Source organism: Xenopus tropicalis, chromosome 6 (assembly GCF_000004195.4).
Source record: "Xenopus tropicalis strain Nigerian chromosome 6, UCB_Xtro_10.0, whole genome shotgun sequence".
Taxonomy (NCBI): Eukaryota; Metazoa; Chordata; class Amphibia; order Anura; family Pipidae; genus Xenopus; species Xenopus tropicalis.
Window position 1 is genome coordinate 22928782 of NC_030682.2, and position 20194 is coordinate 22948975.

Genomic DNA, 20194 nt, shown 5'->3' on the forward strand with positions numbered 1-20194 from the left:
AGGGCTGTGATTTCATTCAAAAATGAAAACCTGCTTTGAGGCCATTGGGAGCAACATCAGAGGGGTTGGGTAGCAACATGTTGCTCACTAGTCACTGGTTGGGGATCACTGCCTTAAAGGATGGAGAAAACTGCAGCCTGAGAGTTCTGACGTGCAAGAGATATTGTGCTTGATAGAACCCGCAGGTTGTTCACTACACTGCATGGTTTTTGTGTATAGCAGTGATGGAATTTTTGGCTCATAGCAACCAAAATGTGATCTGGTTGGTGGGCTTCGTGGCAGGTGCTGTGGGTGGTTGATAGGGAAACCTTTCATGGAGCAGTGGTTGGACAGCTTATAGTTTCTCCCTGGAGTGTTAGAGGTATTTAGCTCCTTATCGCTAGTTTCTAGTGTTTACCACAGGGTTGATATATCTCGTAGTGTAAGGTAACCGCAGTTGAGGAGTGGTTATTATAGTTATTTGCAGTGTTACTCAAGCTGATGCCCGCCATTACTTAAGGAACAGTAAAACAAAGTGTTTGAAAGAGATTAAATGTAATGAACTGTTGCCCTGCACTGGCACAATTGTTTGATTTCTGAAACTCTACAATATTTTATATAAATAAGCTTCTGTGTAGCCATGGGACTGCCATTTAAAATGAAGAAAAGGCACAGGTTAGAATACACAGGGAGAATGCAATAGTGTTTTCCAGCACATATCTGTTATCTGCTATGTAACTTGTGCCATTTAGCCCTATTTTGGGTTGAACAGCTGCCCCCATGGCTACACAGTATCTTTGGTTAAATTATTGTATTGTTTCTGAAGCAAGCAACTTTTACCAGGGCAGTGTAACCGTGCATTATATTTTTGGTACACTTTCATTTTTTTGGTGTTAATGTTCTTTTAAAAGGCAGAAATAGAATGGTGCCTCTAACTCTGCCTTTCTGCGTTGATACCAGTGATGTGAAAGTGGAATTCCTCTTAAACCAAGCACTACCCATTTCTAGGAGATCCTGCATTTGATTGCTGGGGCATCATTAAAGAAACAGTAACACCAAAAAATGAAAGTGTATAAAAGTAACTAAAATATAATGTGCTGCTGCCCTGCACTGGTAAAAGTTGTGTGTTTACTTCAGAAAGTCTACTATAATTTATATAAATAAGCTGCTGTGTAGCCATGGAGGCAGCCATTCAGGGCTCTGGTACACGGGGAGATTAGTCGCCCGCGGCAAAACTCCCTGCTCGCGGGCGACTAATCTCCCCGAGTTGCCGTCCCCCTGCCATCCCACCGGCGAACATGTAAGTCGCCGGCGGGATGGCAGACGCGGCGGGGCGATTTCGGGAAATCGCCGAAAAAGCCTCGCGAGAGGAGAAAAGGCACAGGTTACATAACAGATAACAGATAAGTTCTGTAGAATACAATAGTGTTTTATCTGTTATCTGTTATGTAACCTGTGCCTTTTCTCCTTTTTTCCAGCTTGAATGGCTGCCCCCGTGGCTACACAGCAGCTTATTATAAAAATTATAGTAGTGTTACTGTAGCAAACACACCAGTTTTACCAGTGCAGGGCAACCGTGCATTATATTTTTATTACTTTAAAGCTCTTTCATTTTTTAGTGTTACTGTTCCTTTAGGGCTCTGGCACACGGGGAGATTAGTCGCCCACGACAAAACTCCCTGTTCGCAGGCGACTAATCTCCCCGAGTTGCCTTCCCCTGCCATCCCACCGGCGAACATGTAAGTCGCCGGCGGGATGGCACACGCGGCGGCACGATTTCCCGAAATTGCCGAAAAAGACTTGCTGAATAACTAAATGCTGAACGTTTGTCAGTAAATCTGGTTGATAAGGGAGTTTGTTATATGTGATTTCAAGTTGAATCAACTTCTTGTGTAAAACTAGATGTGGCCGCTCGCAGGAGCACAGATGCACTCATCCACCGACTCAGAAGTACAGTATCTGAAACAGTTTAGTGCGGCAGGGATCTAGTTTATGGAACAGAGTGGCAAGGATTTGGTGTTTAGCGCTCAGTCATGAGCCTGCCACGTATCTGTTGAGAGCACAGCACCCCATGTTTCTGAGTGCCACACACTTGGCACAACCCAGCACTTGGTGTCAATTTAATATTTTGCTATCCACATAGGTTATAGCATTAAACTAGAAGAAACTGAGCAATGATTTGGGCAGTTACGAGATAAGGCAGTTTATCCAAGTTTAATTCAGATACAGATTTGCTGCCTGACTGTTGGTGAATTTGTAGGAACCTGCAGATTGGCACTGATCTAAGGGCAGTGACACATGGGGAGATTAGTCGCCGCGCAACAAATCTCTCTGCAATGCCAGCCCACATGACATACGTGACGCCGCAACTTGCCAAAGTCACCTTGAGACAAAAGTTCTGGCGACTTAGGCGAATCGTGGCGCCGCGTATGCCATCCCACCGGCGATTTACATTCTAGCCGGTGGGCTTGCATTGCAGGGAGATTTGTCGTGCGGCGGCGTATTTCCCCATGTGTCGCTGCCCTAAGGGGTTCTTAGGATATTCAAGTCCCATTATGTGCAGAGTTGCATAAACCCTGTGCATTTGTGGCATTGTTTAAAATATCACTCCCTGTTTTACATAATACAATGGGCCTAGTATTGACCTTTTTAATACAACTGAATATACACCTTTTTACCAAGACATTACCGTTTCTTGAAGACCAATAGTGGTCTAGTGATGAGGCAATAAATGTGTCAGACCTTTACAGTGTACCTTTATTTCTTTTATTACAATGGCGAGTAAATAGGCTGTCGGACTAAGGACCGAATCAGTGAGCCAATGCTGTCCCTGATCAGTCAGGGGTGCCCCGTACACAGGCAGATAAGAAGGACCCCAGTCGAAAGCTGAAATCACATGGAGCTACACTCTGTGGCTACAAAAAGCCAGAAGACCATAGATCATTAGGTCTGTGTATCATTACCCTAAGGCTGATGTTCTAAGGGGGTTCTACAACTTTGAGCAAGGAACCAACGTGTTCGCCTTTCCACTGGCGATTCAATTTGTTGCTGTGGAAAGGCATTTCAAAACTATACATGGTGTAATGCAAAGTGCCCCTGAGTGCAAATTACAGGAAAAGTTAAATGCAAACTCATTCTAATAAAAATAGGAATACAGATAGGATAGAGCCCATACCAAAGACCACCCAGATATTTTGCTCTGCCAGAAAAGGTCCCCAGTCTTTCACTACTGGCAAATCTATCAAATCTCTGATTGTTTTGTGACCCTGTTGATATTTGCATATATGGCTATCTTTATTGTGCATATTTAAAGGTTCTGTACCATTTATAGAAGAAACATTTTTTTATTTGGAAGTACCTGTTGTTTTTCTAGTAAGGGCAGTTTATGAATTTATATTGCAAATTTCACTGAACACAATAGACAGGTTTTGTTTTGTTTTTAGATAAAATAAAGCTTAAAGGAAAAGTAACAACACTAAAATTTTTTAAGTAAAAAAGCTATTCTGCCCTGCACCAATAACTGCCCTATCCTGCAAACCACTTAGAATTTTAAATGCTTTAACAGAAAATACCTGCTAAAACTTGGCTTCCTGTCAATTGAACTAAGGCAATAGGGCGAAGGAAGGAGCTGCATCCACTATGCGACGATCGAGCCTAGCCTTCTTTCTGTATAGGAAGGAGTCAGGCTAGGCTCGATCAATCGATCGTCGCATATTGGATGCAGCTCCTTCCTTTGCCATATCGCCGTTACATTTCCTTTAATGGGGCTGTGTGCTGTCTTGTTCAACATGAGCTTAATGCAGTGATCCCCAACCAGTAGCTCGTAAGCAACATGTTGCTCCCCAACCCCTTGGCTGTTGCTCCCAGTGGCCTCAAAGCAGGTGCTTATTTTTTTGAATGCTTGGCTTGGAGGCAAGTTTTGGTGGCATAAAACCAAGTGTAAAGACAAACAGAGCCTTCTTTAGGCTGCCATTCCACATAGAGGCTTCCAAATAGACAATCATAGCCCTTATTTGGCACCTCCAGGTACCTTTTTCATGCTTGTGTTGCTCCCCAACTCTTTTTACATTTGAATTTTGCTCACGAGTAAAAAAGGTTGGGGATCCCTGGCTTAATGAATAGCACTTGTGCAAGCTGTTTTAATTAAGAAAATGTCTGTTATTTCTTGAGCTGAACAGGGTAACCTAGAACTGAAAATACTTTGACTTTCTAAGTTCCTGGGTCTTTTGAGGTTATCAGATTACCAGTGCACACAGATAAGCCACCTGCATAGTATATCCTGATGTTTACCTGACAGCAACAACAGCAGGGGAAGGGATGGAGCTTTTATCTTCTCCCTGTAACTGATTACAGGGAGAGGGTGGATAATGTAATAAGATATTATAAGTAGCTTGTCAGAATAAGCATTTTCATTTTTGTTGCTTATAACAATTCCTTCCTGTCTTCTTTGTCTTTGGGATATTTTAACTATGGTTTTTAGGCACTGACTACACAGCTGATTTTATTGCATTGTCCATTACTCTGTAGCATCTTATATGTACAAAACAGTTCCCCGATGTTTGAAGCAGCATGTTTGCACCGTTGTAATGAATGTAATGCACATTGCTAAGAATAGTTCATAACACCCATATTTTGAAACTGCTGAGGGCTTGTAGTCCCGAGCGTCTGTTCATGCGTTTCCCGCAGGGCAAAACCACTGTCTGAATAAGGCTGATGCCACATGTAGACTATTCTCAGCAAGTGGAAAAGCGCTTGCCGACAGTCCGTCACTATGTTTTAAAAACATTTGTCTACTTGTGCGTACACCCGGAAGCATTGAATCTGCCCAGGTGCAGGCACACACAGCCCATATCTGCCAAAAAACGTTTTGTGTTAGTGGCTTTGTGTGCCTGCACCTTGGCGATTCAGTGCTTCCATTTCATCCCTAATGGTTTGTGTCATACCAGAAAGTCTCTGGCCTACAGATAAATACAGGTTGAGGTGTACGAGCAGATTTTGGAGCCAAAATCCACACTTGAGTGCTTCTGCACCAAAATCTGCCCTTATAACTTCAGAGAATTGCAGCAAGGTAGCAGAGAATTGCATTAATAATCAAATTTTTTAGCAACTACCACAAAATATATACAGTAAATAAAATTGGTTATGTTGCCTTTATTTTGCTTAATTATACTACAATTGGGTTATATATACAGGTATAGGACCCGTTATCCAGAATGCTCGGGACCAAGGGTATTCCGGATAAGGGGTCTTTCCGTAATTTGGATCTTCATACCTTAAGTCTACTAAAAAAACAATAAAACATTAATTAAATCCCAATAGGTTTGTTTTACATCCAATAAGGATTAATTATAGTTAGGATCAAATACAAGGTACAGTTTTATTATTACAGAGAAAAAGGAAATCAATTTTAAAAATCCTAATTATTTGATTATAATGGAGTCTATAGGAGACAGACTTTCTGTAATTCAGAGCTTTCTGGATAATGTGTTTCCGGATAAGGGGTCCGATACCTGTACACTGTTCATGTAATATTTTATAATTATGCGTTGGTGCGGTTACAATTATATCTTTTTTTTTTTTTTTGCTAAATACATGACCAAATATAATTTTTGTTTCATTCATTTTACTAGGTTTTCTTTATCTACTTTTAGGACTTGTTTGAACATCAGATGATATTTTAGGTCACATTTATATAAAAATATTGAATTTTAAAGGGTTCCCAAGTTTTCAAGCACCACTTTATCAGTATAACAGCTTTCAGGAACAACAAATGCGTATTAGCAGTGAAGACATTTAGGGCTCTGGCACACGGGGAGATTAGTCGCCCGCGACAAATCTCCCTTGTCATGGGCGACTTATCTCCCCGAACTACCATCCCACCGGCGAACATGTAAGTCGCCGGTGGGATGGTACACGCTGCGCAGGCGATTTCGGCAAATCGGCGAAGTTGCCTTGTGAGGCATTTTCGCCGATTTGCCGAAATCGCACCGCCGCGTGTGCCATCCCACGGGCGACTTACATGTTCGCCGTGGGATGGCAACTCGGGGAGATTAGTCACCCGCGAACAGGGAGATTTGTCGCGGGTGACTAATCTCCTCGTGTGCCAGAGCCCTTACAGGGCACAAGTTGTGCTTTAATGTCTCTTGCTTGGAAAGAAATAGATGCCAATCACTGCATAATAGAGTGCAACTAAAGGTCCCACAGTAGTGTGTGTAATATTGTTGGATGAAGGTGTAAGTACTGTGCTGCTTTACAGCTTGGCTTTCTGAGGTTTCTGTCACACTTGGCTGCTCAGTTTCTTCCCGGTTGGGGAAGCCTCCCACTGTAGGGGGCTATTTTAGGTTTTTTTGTTTATTTTTTTAATATCGTTTCCTCCAACTGGAGTGCGGGTTCTATTAGCCCTCACCTCTGGTGGGGGTAGCTATTTTTGAGTGATTTGTGCCCTTTAAATTGTCTTCTTGCTGAGTACTGTGTCAGTATATCACATGTATTCTTTTCATGCCTTTCAGTTCAAGGATAGGTGCTTCATTGGCCATGTTTTATACCAGTTTGCCAATGTACAGGGCTAAAGCTGTCTCTATACATTGGTCTTTGGCTATTGGCACCTTATTCAGTGTTTCCCAAACAAAATCGCTCTGCAGATATAGATAATCTTTTATGTATAAGAAGCTAAAGGTGGCCACACACGTGGCACGAAAAGATCGCACAATTGGCCACTAACCGTTCAGGGCTGAAACGGCAGATAAGGAGGTAGAAACAATAGGATTTCTACCTCCTGCCGATTCAGCCCTGAAGGCAGATTTTGATCAGATGCCTTCTATGGTGCCCAATCAAAATCTGTTAACCTGGCCGATCGGCGAGTCGTCCGATATCAGCAGCCTCCTGCGATATCAGTTGACTCGCCAACTTGCCATACATGCACCAAATATTGTACAAAACGGGTTTTCGTACAATATTATTGGTGCGTGTATGGCCAGCTTTAGAGTTGTATAACTAAGGAAACTTATTGAAAGCAAAACCCAGTTAAGGCTGGGGCAGGGATATATTGTGTGCCTGATGCTGGGAGTTGCAGTGCTCAGTGAATATTGACAGCAATAATTGGCTGCTAGTGACAGAAATGTCAGTACAGGTATCGGACCCATTATCCGGAAATGCTCGAACCTGGGGTTTTCTGGATAAGGGTTCTTTCTGTAATTCGGATCTCCAACCTTAAGTCTACTAAAAAAATGTAAACAGTAATTAAACCCAATAGTATGGTTTTGGCTCCAGAAGGATTAATTATATTTTAGTTGGGTACAGTACGTTTTATTATTACAGAGAAAAGGGAATCATTTAACCATTAAATAAACCCAATAGGGCTGTTCTGCCCCCCAATAAGGGGTAATTATATCTTAGTTGGGATCAAGTACAGGTACTGTTTTATTATTACAGAGAAAAGGGAATCATTTAACCATTAAATAAACCCAATAGGGCTGTTCTGCCCCCAATAAGGGGTAATTATATCTTAGTTGGGATCAAGTACAGGTACTGTTTTATTACTACAAAAAAAGAAACCATTTTTAAAAATGTGAATAATTTGATCAAAATGAAGTCTGTGGGAGATGGCTGTTCCGTAATTCGGAACTTTCTGGATAATGTGTTTCCGGATAAGGGGTCATATACCTGTAAATGTATGGGATCTGTTATCCAGAAGGTTCTGAATTATGGAAAGGCCATCTTCCATAGGCTCCATTTTAATCAAATAATTCATATTTTTTAAAATTATTTCCTTTCTCTGTAATAATAATAACAGCACCTTGTACTCTCCCAGCTAGAATTTAATGAATCCTTATTGCATGCAAAAGGGTTTACATGATTTTTTTTTTTTTTTTTTAGTAGACATTTAGTATGGACATCCAAATTATGGAAAGACTCCTTATCCAGAATGCTCGGGACCTAGGGTTTTCTGGATAACATGTCCCTGTTTACCTGACACATCTCCCATATCAGTTGGTAGCAGTAAGAGATGGCAGAAACCTCCCATGATTTTGGATTAGATTTTTGGCTATTTCAAAATGTCTGGTTTCTGTAATTGTGGTTTTCTGGTAGCGCCGGCTCCTTCTGAAAGCTCAGACTCAGGCTCAATGCACTGAGATGGCGCCTACACACCAATATTACAGCTGAAATTACATTTGTTGGTTTAAGAACAAAATAAAAATGGTAGAGTTAATCATTTGCTATGTAAACAGTGTAATTTAGAAATTAAAAAGTACCCCATAGAAAATCATGACTGACCCACAGAGAAGATGCTTAAGGGGATTCTAAGAGAAATAAACTTAGTTCTGACAATAATCTTCCTATTTAAAGCCGGCTATTTTAGCCCAAACAGTAGGCTTTAGTCTCCATTAACAGACTAACTGGCTCATGTGACTGCCTTGGAATGTATAGATGGTAAAAAAAAATGTTTCTTTTTATGTAATTTGTTATTTCTATGTATTTTGAATAGTCCTTTCCCCCCCCCCCCCCCCCCCCCCCCTTTGTGTATGAGAGAGATTAGCTGGGGAGAAACAAAATTCTTTTACACTCCAGAGGTCTTTCTATGTAGGAAGGTAGAATGAGCTCTTATATTGTTTGGCCGGTTACAAAAAATAGGACATTTACTGTATTATATATCAATCATTTTCACACAATTCCCTGCTGCTTTAAAATGCAGCTGGAGAACAGTCCAGTCTCTTGAACATAAATGCTGACTACAGATAGATTGCAAAATACTGAACACAATTCTATGTCTCTGCTCCTGTGGAGTCTGAGCCGTAGGGCAGACAGTTAATACTTGTGTTAGAGGGCAATACATTAAAACTGGCATAGCAAATGTAAAAACACCTGTGTGTATTGTGCAGTGATCTGTTTTGTTTATGTATTGAACAATAGCATATTAGATGTGATGCTATGTAGCTCTTCCTGTGTTGGTTATACTGGTGTACTGGTTATGCTTATTGCAGTTATTAAATATGAATACTTTGGGGATCATCCAGGCCAGGTCATAGGCGGCTGTTAATCTTCACATAGTTATGTAGGTAATTTTGGTTGGTAAAAAAAAGTCTGTAATGTTCACCCCTCTAAATGAAACCTAGTTCATATATTTACACCTACTTATACAGACCTATATATACACTATACATTCATATACCTATACCAAACCAACTGTAGGTCTTAGGTTGGGGCACACTAAGGGGTATATTTATCATGCTGTGTAAAAAGTGGAGTAAGAACAGAAGATCCTACCCGCACACCCTTAGCTCTCCAAAAATTTCCCGCTCGGTGCACACTGCTTGGAGGGATCGGCACCCTCCCAATTCCAATAGCCACAAAAAAGCACTGGCACTCAAAGCTGCAAAAATGGGACAAGCCCTATAAAAATCTTTAATGCGGAGGTGCCTCCGCATTAAAGATTTTTATAGGGCTTGTCCCATTTTTGCAGCTTTGAGTGCCAGTGCTTTTTTGTGGCTAAAAAGTGGAGTAAAACATCACCGGTGACATTGCTCATAGCAGCCAATCAGATGCGTTGCTCTGATTTAGCGCAGCTACATGGAGTGGAGACTGGTCCGGAAAATCTGAAAGCATGCTTTTTTTGGGCTGAATTCTGCTCCATGTAAGCTGCACTCTGGCCAACACTGTTCCTGCCCGTGCAGCTACATATAGGAGCTGATCGGCTTCTCTCTGCCTGCCTCCAATACGTGTGGGGAAGCTGACCGTACACTCAGTGTCCCTTGCCCTTAAAGGAGAAGGGAAGGCTAAGTCACTTGGGGGTGCCAAAATGTTAGGCACCCCCAAGTTACATAGTTACATAGGGTTGAAAAAAGACCAGTGTCCATCAAGTTCAACCCATCCAAGTAAACCCAGCACACTTAACCCACACCTACCAATCTATACACTCACATACATACACTATATATACAACCACTAGTACTAACTGTAGATATTAGTATCACAATAGCCTTGGATATTCTGATTGATCAAGAACTCATCCAGGCCCCTCTTAAAGGCATTAACAGAATCTGCCATTACCACATCACTAGGAAGGGCATTCCATAACCTCACTGCCCTCACCGTGAAAAACCACCTACGCTGCTTCAAATGGAAGCTCTGTTCCTCTAATCTATAGGGGTGACCTCTGGTGCGCTGATTGTTTTTATGGGAAAAAAAAACATCCCCCAACTGCCTATAATCCCCTCTAATGTACTTGTACAGAGTAATCATGTCCCCTTGCAAGCGCCTCTTTTCCAGAGAGAACAACCCCAACCTCGACAGTCTCACCTCATAGTTTAAATCTTCCATCCCCTTAACCAGTTTAGTTGCACGTCTCTGCACTTTCTCCAGCTCATTAATATCCTTCTTAAGGACTGGAGCCCAAAACTGCACTGCATACTCAAGGTGAGGCCTTACCAGGGACCTATAAAGGGGCAAAATTATGTTCTCATCCCTTGAGTCAATGCCCTTTTTTATACAAGACAGCACTTTATTTGCTTTAGTAGCCACAGAATGACACTGCCTGGCATTAGACAACTTGTTATCAACAAAAACCCCTAGATCCTTCTCCATTAAGGAAACCCCCAACACACTGCCATTCAGTAGATAGTTTGCGTTTATATTATTTCCACCAAAGTGCATAACTTTGCACTTATCAACATTGAACCTCATTTTCCAGTTTGCTGCCCAGTTATCTAATTTTGTCAAATCGCTCTGCAAAGCGGCAGCATCCTGCATGGAACTTATAGTTTTGCACAATTTAGTGTCATCAGCAAAAATAGAAACAGTACTGTCTATGCCCACCTCCAGGTCATTAATAAACAATTTAAAAAGCAAAGGCCCAAGGACTGACCCCTGCGGTACTCCACTAACCACACTGGTCCAATTAGAAAATGTTCCATTTACAACCACTCTTTGTACTCTATCCTTCAGCCAGTTCTCTATCCAATTGCAAATATTATGTTCTAGGCCAATATTCCTTAATTTGATAATTAACCTTCTGTGAGGTACTGTATCAAACGCTTTAGCAAAGTCCAAGTAGATGACATCAACTGCCATTCCAGCATCAAGGTTCCTACTCACCTCCTCATAAAAGGCGACTAAATTAGTCTGGCAAGATCCTTACTTTAATAGCTTACCTTTTACCCTGGGCTGGTGCCCCTGTTAGGAGAAAATAGCACCAGCCTGGGGTAGCTGTAGCGAGTGTCCCCTCTTCCTGCTTCTGTCTACGTGCGCTTGCTTTTTCACTATTGCGCATGTGCCGGCCCAGGGATTCCTAAGACAGAAGAAATAAGGAAGAGGAAACACTCTCTGCAGGTACCCCGGTGCGGTTTTCAATATGCGGTACCAATATGTTGTATTGAACATGTCTGAAATATAACCTGAAACGCACACAGATGATAAAACAGTTTGGCAATTAAAAATTGATGATTTCTAGTCAGACTAAAATTTTGGTGTCACTTTGCTTAAATCGGATTCCCTTTTATATAGCAACATATTACATGTAAAATGTGTAAGGATGTTAACCTTAAGAGTTCTGCTAAGACATATATGTTCCTATAACACACTTGTTTTCTTTCCCATTAGGAACATCATCTCCAGCGAGCCATTTCAGCACTGCAGGTGTATGGAGAGAAAAGGGATAACATGGTTATTCCTGTTCCAGAGGCAGAAAGTAACATTGCATATTATGAATCTGTATACCCAGGGGAATTTAAGATGCCAAAGCAGCTTATTCACATACAGCGTAAGTTCCAAAAAGTATCTAGACGTAATCTTTCTAGTGTTGTGGTGTGTGTTTTTGTATCGTTGACTGACTTCTATTGAGGTACATAATACAAAGTCTGATACATGAATTAGATCACACACAATCAGGATTGTCTGAGAAAAAGGTGAAGAAATTGTCATTTAACGAGTCATTTTTCTGTTTCTTAGCTTTTAGTTTGGATGCTGAACAGCCAGATTATGACTTGGATGCTGAAGATGATGCCTTTCTGAATAAGCTGAAAAAGAAAATGGATATCTCTTCACTCCAGTTTGAAGAGATGGTTGATCGATTAGAAAAGGGCAGTGGGCAGCAGGTAATAATGCTGTCATTTTTGCAATCCTGCATTGAACCTGGCATTGTAACCGCTTACTGACTGTTCTAAATCTATTCTCCAGCCAGTTAATCTCCAAGAGGCCAAACTCTTGTTAAAAGAAGATGATGAGTTGATTACTGAAGTATATGACTATTGGATTAAGAAACGGAAAAACAGCCGTGCCTCCTCTGTCATACCAACAGTTAAACAGGAGAAGCGAGATGGCTCCAGCACCAGTGATCCTTATGTAGCCTTTAGACGGCGTACAGAAAAAATGCAAACAAGAAAGGTTTGTCATGTCTTATCTTAACTATTCTAAATCTTAAGCAATGCTTGTCAAAATATGGTTTAGCTATATTGCATTATCGACTTTACCTCAGTGGTGTTCTCTCTTGTCTGTTATCCGTAGCCTGAAACCTACTTTCCATACATAATAATAACAGCCTGTTTTTGCTCCCTATTGATATGAATGCGCAGTGGCTTTTATATTTGTGTAATTATTTTGTTTATTTGATTCAGACTCTGATACAGTTTACGTAAATAAGCTGCTGTGTAGCAATGGGGCAGACATTCAGGATGTTATTGGACAGTAGGGCAAATCTGTACATCAGCAGAAAGCTGTGTAAAATACAGTGGTTTTAGTCTCAACACCAGAAATATAAAGGTCACAAATGATGGAATTTATGGCTCCCTACAGAACTTTAAATGTACTTTACGGTTATAGAAAGGATATTTGCTGCCAAGAAATAGTTTACTTGTAGCTGGATGAACAGATTCAAATTCTTTAAAGGAGAAGGAAAGTCATTTTAGCATTTTATTGCAAATAGATTTGCCACATTAGTGCCACCTAGAACACTATATTTATTTTGCAGAAACCATTAACATACCTGAGTAAAGAGCTTTGGAAGCTTTCTCCCTTTGATTAAAGGCGACATATCCTATAAAAATTATGAATGTGCCAGTGAATTAAACTCCTCCTAGATATAGAAGGATTGTGCTTAAAAAGACTGATTTATTGAGAAATTCCACCAAAGCCCCACTAGCCCCGCCCACCTGTTACACTTCCTGCTGACTGAATTCTCTGGATGTGCTGGGGAGCTGGCAGCTCTCAGTACACTGCACTGTAGGATAGGAACCAATCAGCACCTAGGCTGACCTGATAGGGAACTGAAGCCTGTCTTTGCTTGTGTCAGTGCAGGGCTGTGATTGGCTCTCCCCCTCTTGCTGTGCTTCTGGCAGGGACTGTTAGGACACGCCCACTCTTCATTTCTCACTCAGACAGAGAAGTGATAGGATCTATAGGGAGCTCCAATAAAGGGGCCATTTTTACAGACCGGATTAATGTTTAGCCCAAAGTGAAACCAGCACCGTATATTATTCATAATTGCCTACAAAATTAGGGTTTTTCTCATTTATCCAATATGTCTCCTTTTAAGACAGCAGCTGCCATTTTCAGTTGCTCCCTGCCTGCAGCTCCAGCTGTTATAGCGGAGATCACACATACCTAAGGGAGGGGGAACGGAGTTCAGAGAACTCTGCAGACTCTGGCCACAGGAATCAAAGATGTTTCTGAGAGACACTGGAATATCATATTTACAAAAAGAGAGACAAAAAAATCCTGTGTTTCTTTTGATAGGGGGTTCAGTGCAGCTTTACTGTAAGTGCTTATGGCTGTATTTACATAGACCTTTCTGATAAAGCTTACTTAGTTTTTACCTTTCCTTCTCCTTTAACAAAATTTGAGTTTTAATTTGAGTAGTCATACAGCTTAGTACAGAATTTATTTGGGTGCTAGAAATTATGCAAAAGTTTTATTTTTCACTGTGACTTTACAGGACCTATTGTCGCACTGTAAATTATAATCATTTTGCATAATTGACTTATGTTACTGAAAAATATAACTTGCCAAAAATGATACTTTCATTTTAGTATTAATATTTGCTTTACCCAATTAGCGGTGTTTATTATTGTCTTTGATATAATGTGTATAACTTCCTTACTTAGAATCGAAAGAATGACGAAGCTTCATATGAAAAAATGCTGAAGTTACGTCGGGATCTCAGTCGGGCTGTCACTATACTAGAAATGATAAAAAGGAGAGAAAAGAGCAAGCGGGAATTGCTTCATTTAACACTGGAAATAATGGAAAAGAGGTACGTGTGAGCTGTTTTTGTTATGATTTTTTTTCTGATTTTATAGGTAAAATGCTTTTTGCTGTGTGCTGTACAAAAACTCTGTAAAGGTTAGGTGCCTAGTTTTGTCCAGGGCCAACAGACTTAAGTAAGTTAATGTTTTGCTTTTATTAGTTACAAATAAGCATGGTCAAAATAAAATAACACCAGATGTTCATCTGGATCCAACTCGGCTTGCCTTGTGGCAGGAACAGCACTAATGATAAATGAAAAGTTTCCTTCTTGTATTTTAAAGCTGCGGCCATCTTACGGTCTATGAAGTGGTACAGGGCCCCATTTAAGTTCTAGCCTGTACTTGTTGCTTTTGCTACAGGTGCCTGACTCTGTGCTGAAGTTCCTTGCTTATTTAAATTATTTCTAGAGTGCTGTGCAATATGATTTGTAACTGGTTTTTAAACATAACCAGCTATATGAGCACAATGTTGGATGAGGAGCTCCACCTACTGGTTGGCACAGGCAAATTCACCTCAGCGCAATAACACAACTTTATTCAGCCTGATTACAGCTTGAAACGGTTTAAGTAGGGTACAGTGTACATCTGGTGGCTTCTGTTAATATTAAATGCTTACTACTATACTATTTAATTTTTTGGGGGAAAAAATAGCCAAAATAGGGTTAGCATACATTTTTGAAACCATTTTTATTGATTTTTTTTTTTATTTTTTTTAAATTAAGCACTATTTTAGTAGCCGTTTTTTTCTCTCTTTATTCAGGTATAACTTAGGGGACTTTAATGGCGAAATTCTATCAGAGGTTATGGCACATCGTCAACCATTGAAGCCCACCTATACTATCCCCCTCATGCCTATTTCTCCTATTCCATTTTTACATAAAGAAACAATAGATATTAAAGTTAATAAGGTAAGATTTGTTTATTTCACATAGTGTTTTTAACATTACCTTAATACTGGATTTTGTGGGTTCATGAATTTACAGACCATTCAGGAAACATGTTTCATTTATTAGATATATGCAAACCACTTGACCTGGTTAACTGCCTTGTCCTACTGTGACAAATTAAACGTGACCTTAGAATACAGCCACTCAGCACGGGAAACAATTTAAATACAACATCATCGAAGCTACAGGATAAAAAGATAGAGAAAAAGAATTATGCACTCACCATTTTTATTTCTCCGTATAAAGAGAATATATCTTTATAGTGGCTAATATATAATGTTTTGTATTGGTTTCCTGGTGAAGGCACATTTTGTGGAACTAGTGATAAGCGAGGATATTAATTGTGAGCAGTTCACATAAGCAAAGCACAGTTCTATCTTATAAATGGCGATTATTATAGACTGATGTCTGTAACAGTTATTAAATAACTGAATTCATATTTTAAGACCATTCAAATTCATTTTAGCAAGAAAAATCTGATGCTGTTCGACCGAAAAGAAAATATGAGAAGAAGCCCAAAGTCTTACCTGCTGCTCAACAGACAAGTCCTGCTGCACTGCCAGTGTTTAATGCTAAGGATCTGAATCAGTATGACTTTCCCAGCTCTGATGATGAACCTCTCTCCCAGGTATGCTGCTTTTATTATTTCAGGCTTCAATAAGTGTAATTGTGCCTCTTGAGACAGTCCTTTTGGGGGACATGCAGTGGTTGTTGGGGGCTAAGTAATGTAGGTGAGATTTGAGGTAAGGTTTTAGTTATTGGCTAGACACTCCTAAAACTGTTGCACACCTAATGTTAGTCTGTCTATAAAGATGTACGCACACACCGGTTTCTTGCATAAGTTTTATTAAGTGTTACATCACATTCCCGATTACATCCGCTAGTGAAATAATAAGATCTTCACAAAGCAGTGAAAGGCAAATGTTCAGGAAAGCTGTCAAAATAAGTCATTGCAATGAGTAATAGGAAATGTTGAGCATGATCTTCACTGGTGTTTTTTTCTGGTTTCTTTACCAGGTCATGTCTGGCTCCTCAGAGGCTGAGGAAGAAAATGATCCAGATGGTCCATTTGCTTTCCGTAGGAAAGCTGGCTGTAATTACTATGCTGTAAGTAACAGTCCTCATGCCTATACACAGACAAGTGGTGTTTGTTGTATACTAATAATAAAGGTTTTCCTCCTTGTAATTCCAAGCCACATTTGGACCAAACTGGCAACTGGCCATGGTGTAGTCCTGAGGAAGGAGGTCTTGGAGAAATTCGCTATAGATACTGCCTCACTACTCTCACTGTTCCCCGCAAGTGTATTGGATTTGCGCGAAGACGGGTTGGACGTGGTGGAAGGTAAGATATCTTGTTAAATACATTATAGCTGCTTTATCATCTGTAAGGTTACCGTAGTGACGGCTATATACTTTGTTGGCCCAGGTAATTACAGATGAGGTAATTTACCTAAAAATCTGGTTGTGCCAATGTGTGTCTCCTCTTTTAAAGGAGAAGGAAAGGTAAAAACCAAGTAAGCTTAATCAGAAAGGTCCATGTAAGTACACCTCACTCACATAAAAGCTGCACTGAGTCTTCTATCAAAAGAAACTCAGAAATTCTTTTTTTTTTATTGTTTAAACTTGTTCTTTGCTATCTCACTTCCTCTCGGAAAAAAATCCTTCAGAGCAGGGCACAAGTCTGTGCACCTCGCTCCCCCTCCCAACCGTGCTGTGTAATCTAAGCTACCAGCAGCTGGAGCTGCAGCACGGAAACTACTGAGACCAAGCTAAATTGGCAGCTACTATCTCAAAAAAAACAGAGGGAGCTTCTAGGGCTGTTTACTCTGATATGGTAAAGCTTTTTGCAGAACAAATATAGCGTTCTAGCTTGCACTAATGTGGCGAAAATATTTGCTGTAAAATGTCAAAATACCTTTCCTTGTCCTTTAAGGCTGGGCCAGCTAGGCATGAGAGCAAGTGGCAGAATGTGAAGCACCATATATCATTTATTTTGTCTGGAACTGCACCACATCCCTTTACATTTTATACTTTCAAAACTTTGTTTCATGCACCTACCTATGTTTAATTTAGAAGAAGATTTTAAATATTGCTCTATTTCCTATTTTTTAGAAACAGAATGCTTAAGTGTAATTAATACTGTCTCTTATTAAAGGACATGTAAACTCCACACACACAAATTTAATCAGTGAACAGCCTCTTTGAAATCTTTCAATACCTGCCACACTGGTTGTCCAGAGGTTAATAGTAAGGCTGCAACATCCCCTTAATCACTTAGATTTCCTTCTCCTCCTGTAACCCACTCAGCCCCCGCCCTCAGGAATTTGCTTTGGCTGTTGGCTTGTGGACATGCTCAGATTACTAAACACGCCCCCCAGTCTAGCAGCCAGTGAAGAGATGGCATTGCTGCTTCCTATAGAAACTCAGCTCTAGCTGTCTGCTTCAATTGTTTTCTCCTGAGCTCAGCTTTACCATTACAGTGCTCAAACAAAGCAGAACTTTTATCAAAGACATTTGTGCCTGTGTGAGCCTGTATCCTTGATGAAATGTATGCTGAATAAGAGTTTTTGTGTGTGTAGGCTGTTTGCAGATTTAAATGTATCAGAGAAATAATGGCCACCAGGTGAAAGCTGCTATTTGGTTTAGGAAAATGTGATGGTGCTGGCAAACGGAGGGGATATATGCAGTACAAATGATGCCATTTGGGTGGGGAAAATGTGCCCAACTGATAGACATTGTAGGCAAATGTAGGCTTTACATGTCCTTTAATGCAATCAAAGCTTGTTTTCAGTCTGTTTATAATTTGAGGGTTAAACTCTATTTCCCAATCTTTGTTTCTACAGGGTGCTCCTTGACAGAGCCCATTCAGACTACAATAGTGCTTTTCATCAGCTGGACGTTGATATGCTTTCCTCTTCAGAACACTCTTCAATCAATTCATTTGCCAATACCTCAGAAACGAATACCTCGGATAAAAGTTTCTCTAAAGACCTCAGCCAGATATTAGTCAATATTAAATCATGTAGGTGGCGCCATTTTAGGCCTCGGACAACATCCCTACATGAAAGTGACATTAATGACTACTCCTATAGAACGTTTCACAAGGGTATAACTCGAACAGGCGCAGCACAACCTGGAACCCAGTCTTGTAGTACCTCGACATCAAGTAAAAGTAGCAGTGGTTCAGCACACTTTGGTATGTTTCTTCTTTATCTTTTCATAACCTTGTTACTGCCAAACTTGTTTATCTGTCCAATCTGTCTTGTGTATAAAAGAATAAAAAGTTGTATTCTTTTCAGTTAAGCTTGTTTATCTTAAATTTAATATTTTAGTTATAAAAACCTGTAAGCTGCTAGAGTAGAAGCAGAGCTAGAGTGTGAGCAAAGATGACCACTTTTATTGTGTGAAAATGTCATTTGTCTTCATGCTGTTCCCCCAAATCTGCAACAGGCTATACCAATGATTCCTAAAGGGGCACTATAAACATATATGCACCTCAAAGGAATACTATAATGAAAACATGTTGTTCTTTGGTTTTTTTTTTTTTTTTTTAAAACGCGTCCCTTAATAGTGCTGTCCAGCCATGTGACTTGTGCTTTCATAAACTTCAGTTTATCACGCCAGCTTACAGCGTAGCAGTAAGGACACGCAGAGCTACTTAGTAGCAGCTACTAAACACCAGAAATTACCCTGCCATAGACAATACTGAGAATTTCCTCTGGTAAAATGTACGTAAAGTTCTGTGGGTCTTAATCCTTACTGCTGTGCTGCAAGTTGGAGTAATATCACCCCCCCCTCCACAGCTGATCAGCAGAACAATGGGCAGGTAACAAAGAAACAGCTCCCTGACACCACTCATGAAGGGTTCATTTGTCCAACAAACTGATAGTGACTCCATGGGCTAATAGCACTGCTTAGCCTCAATTAGTTTGGACAGTAAAGTATATATAGAACACACATTATGCACTTGTAAACAATGGTACATTGACTTTTATGAATAATAACTCCAGATCCTAAATATGTTATAGTGATGGGCAGAAGTAGTGGTACCCAAAATACATTAAATACAATGAGAGTCAGAGGAAACTTTAGAGCAGGTTTCCTGAAGGATTTTAGAAATGTAGAGAACAAAATGAGTTTAGAAATCTTTTGCTTTGCTAAATGTGCTCTCGTGCCCCACTTGTGGTAAACTTAAAATAGCACCCTTGAAGAAGCCTGTTTTGCTATTATGCGACTTGGGTTGTATTGATATAGTACATTGAGTAGGAGAAATGATAGGTTACCTGAAAGCAGTTCTAATGCATAGCGCCGGCTCCTTCTGAAAGCTCAGACTCAGGCACTGAGATGGCGCCTACACCCTAATATTACAGCTAAAAAAAATACATTTGTTGGTTCAAGAATAAAATCTTAAAAAGAGTGAATTACATGCAATTTACACAGCGTAATTAAGAAATAAAAGCTATACCATAAAAATCATGACAGTATTCCTTTAGGGCCACGAGGAAATTAGTCTCCTGCAGTTAAATCTATGCTACCGCAGGCAACTAAGCGTATGTGACATTTTTTTATGAAGTAAGGCAAAGTTTCCTTAACGGAAAAATTTTGCGCAATTCACTTTTATTGCTGGTGGGAAGGCATTTAGGGAGATTAGTGGTCCACAGGAGCTGATATTTAACCATGGGCAATTTATCTCGTTTACGACGATCAGTTTCTCAAGCTGTATATAAATGCAGTCCCATATTCCAGGTAAACCAGCCATTTTGGGGAGATTTGTCGCCTACGGTAGTGAAGATTTATCTTGGGCGACTAATCTTCCTGTGTGCCAGTGCCCTAAGGGCAATGACCCAAGGGGGGAGTAGTCACCCGTGGTTAAATCTCTGCTACTGTGAGCCTCTAATCACTTTGTTTTTCTGAAGTCACATGAAGTTTCCTGCAGCAGACAAAGCAACACGATTTGCCTTTCCACCGCAATTCACTTTGCCAGATGAAGGCATTTCGGCGAAATTAGTCGCCCCTGGTAGCTGAGATTAACCG

General features: G+C 40.3%; 1 protein-coding gene across 4 annotated transcripts in view; it reads left to right on the forward strand.

Annotated features, from left to right (window-relative positions):
• Nucleotides 1-20194, forward strand: part of epc1 (enhancer of polycomb homolog 1) — a 46506-nt gene that overhangs the window by 16548 nt on the left and 9764 nt on the right. For all 4 annotated transcript variants that reach the window (XM_031903137.1, XM_031903135.1, XM_031903136.1 and 1 more), the window contains 9 exon segments: nt 11575-11734; nt 11923-12068; nt 12151-12357; nt 14073-14221; nt 14974-15121; nt 15627-15788; nt 16178-16267; nt 16354-16502; nt 18004-18356. In XM_031903137.1, coding sequence (XP_031758997.1) covers nt 11635-11734; nt 11923-12068; nt 12151-12357; nt 14073-14221; nt 14974-15121; nt 15627-15788; nt 16178-16267; nt 16354-16502; nt 18004-18356 — 1504 coding nt within the window. In that variant the 5' untranslated portion in view covers nt 11575-11634.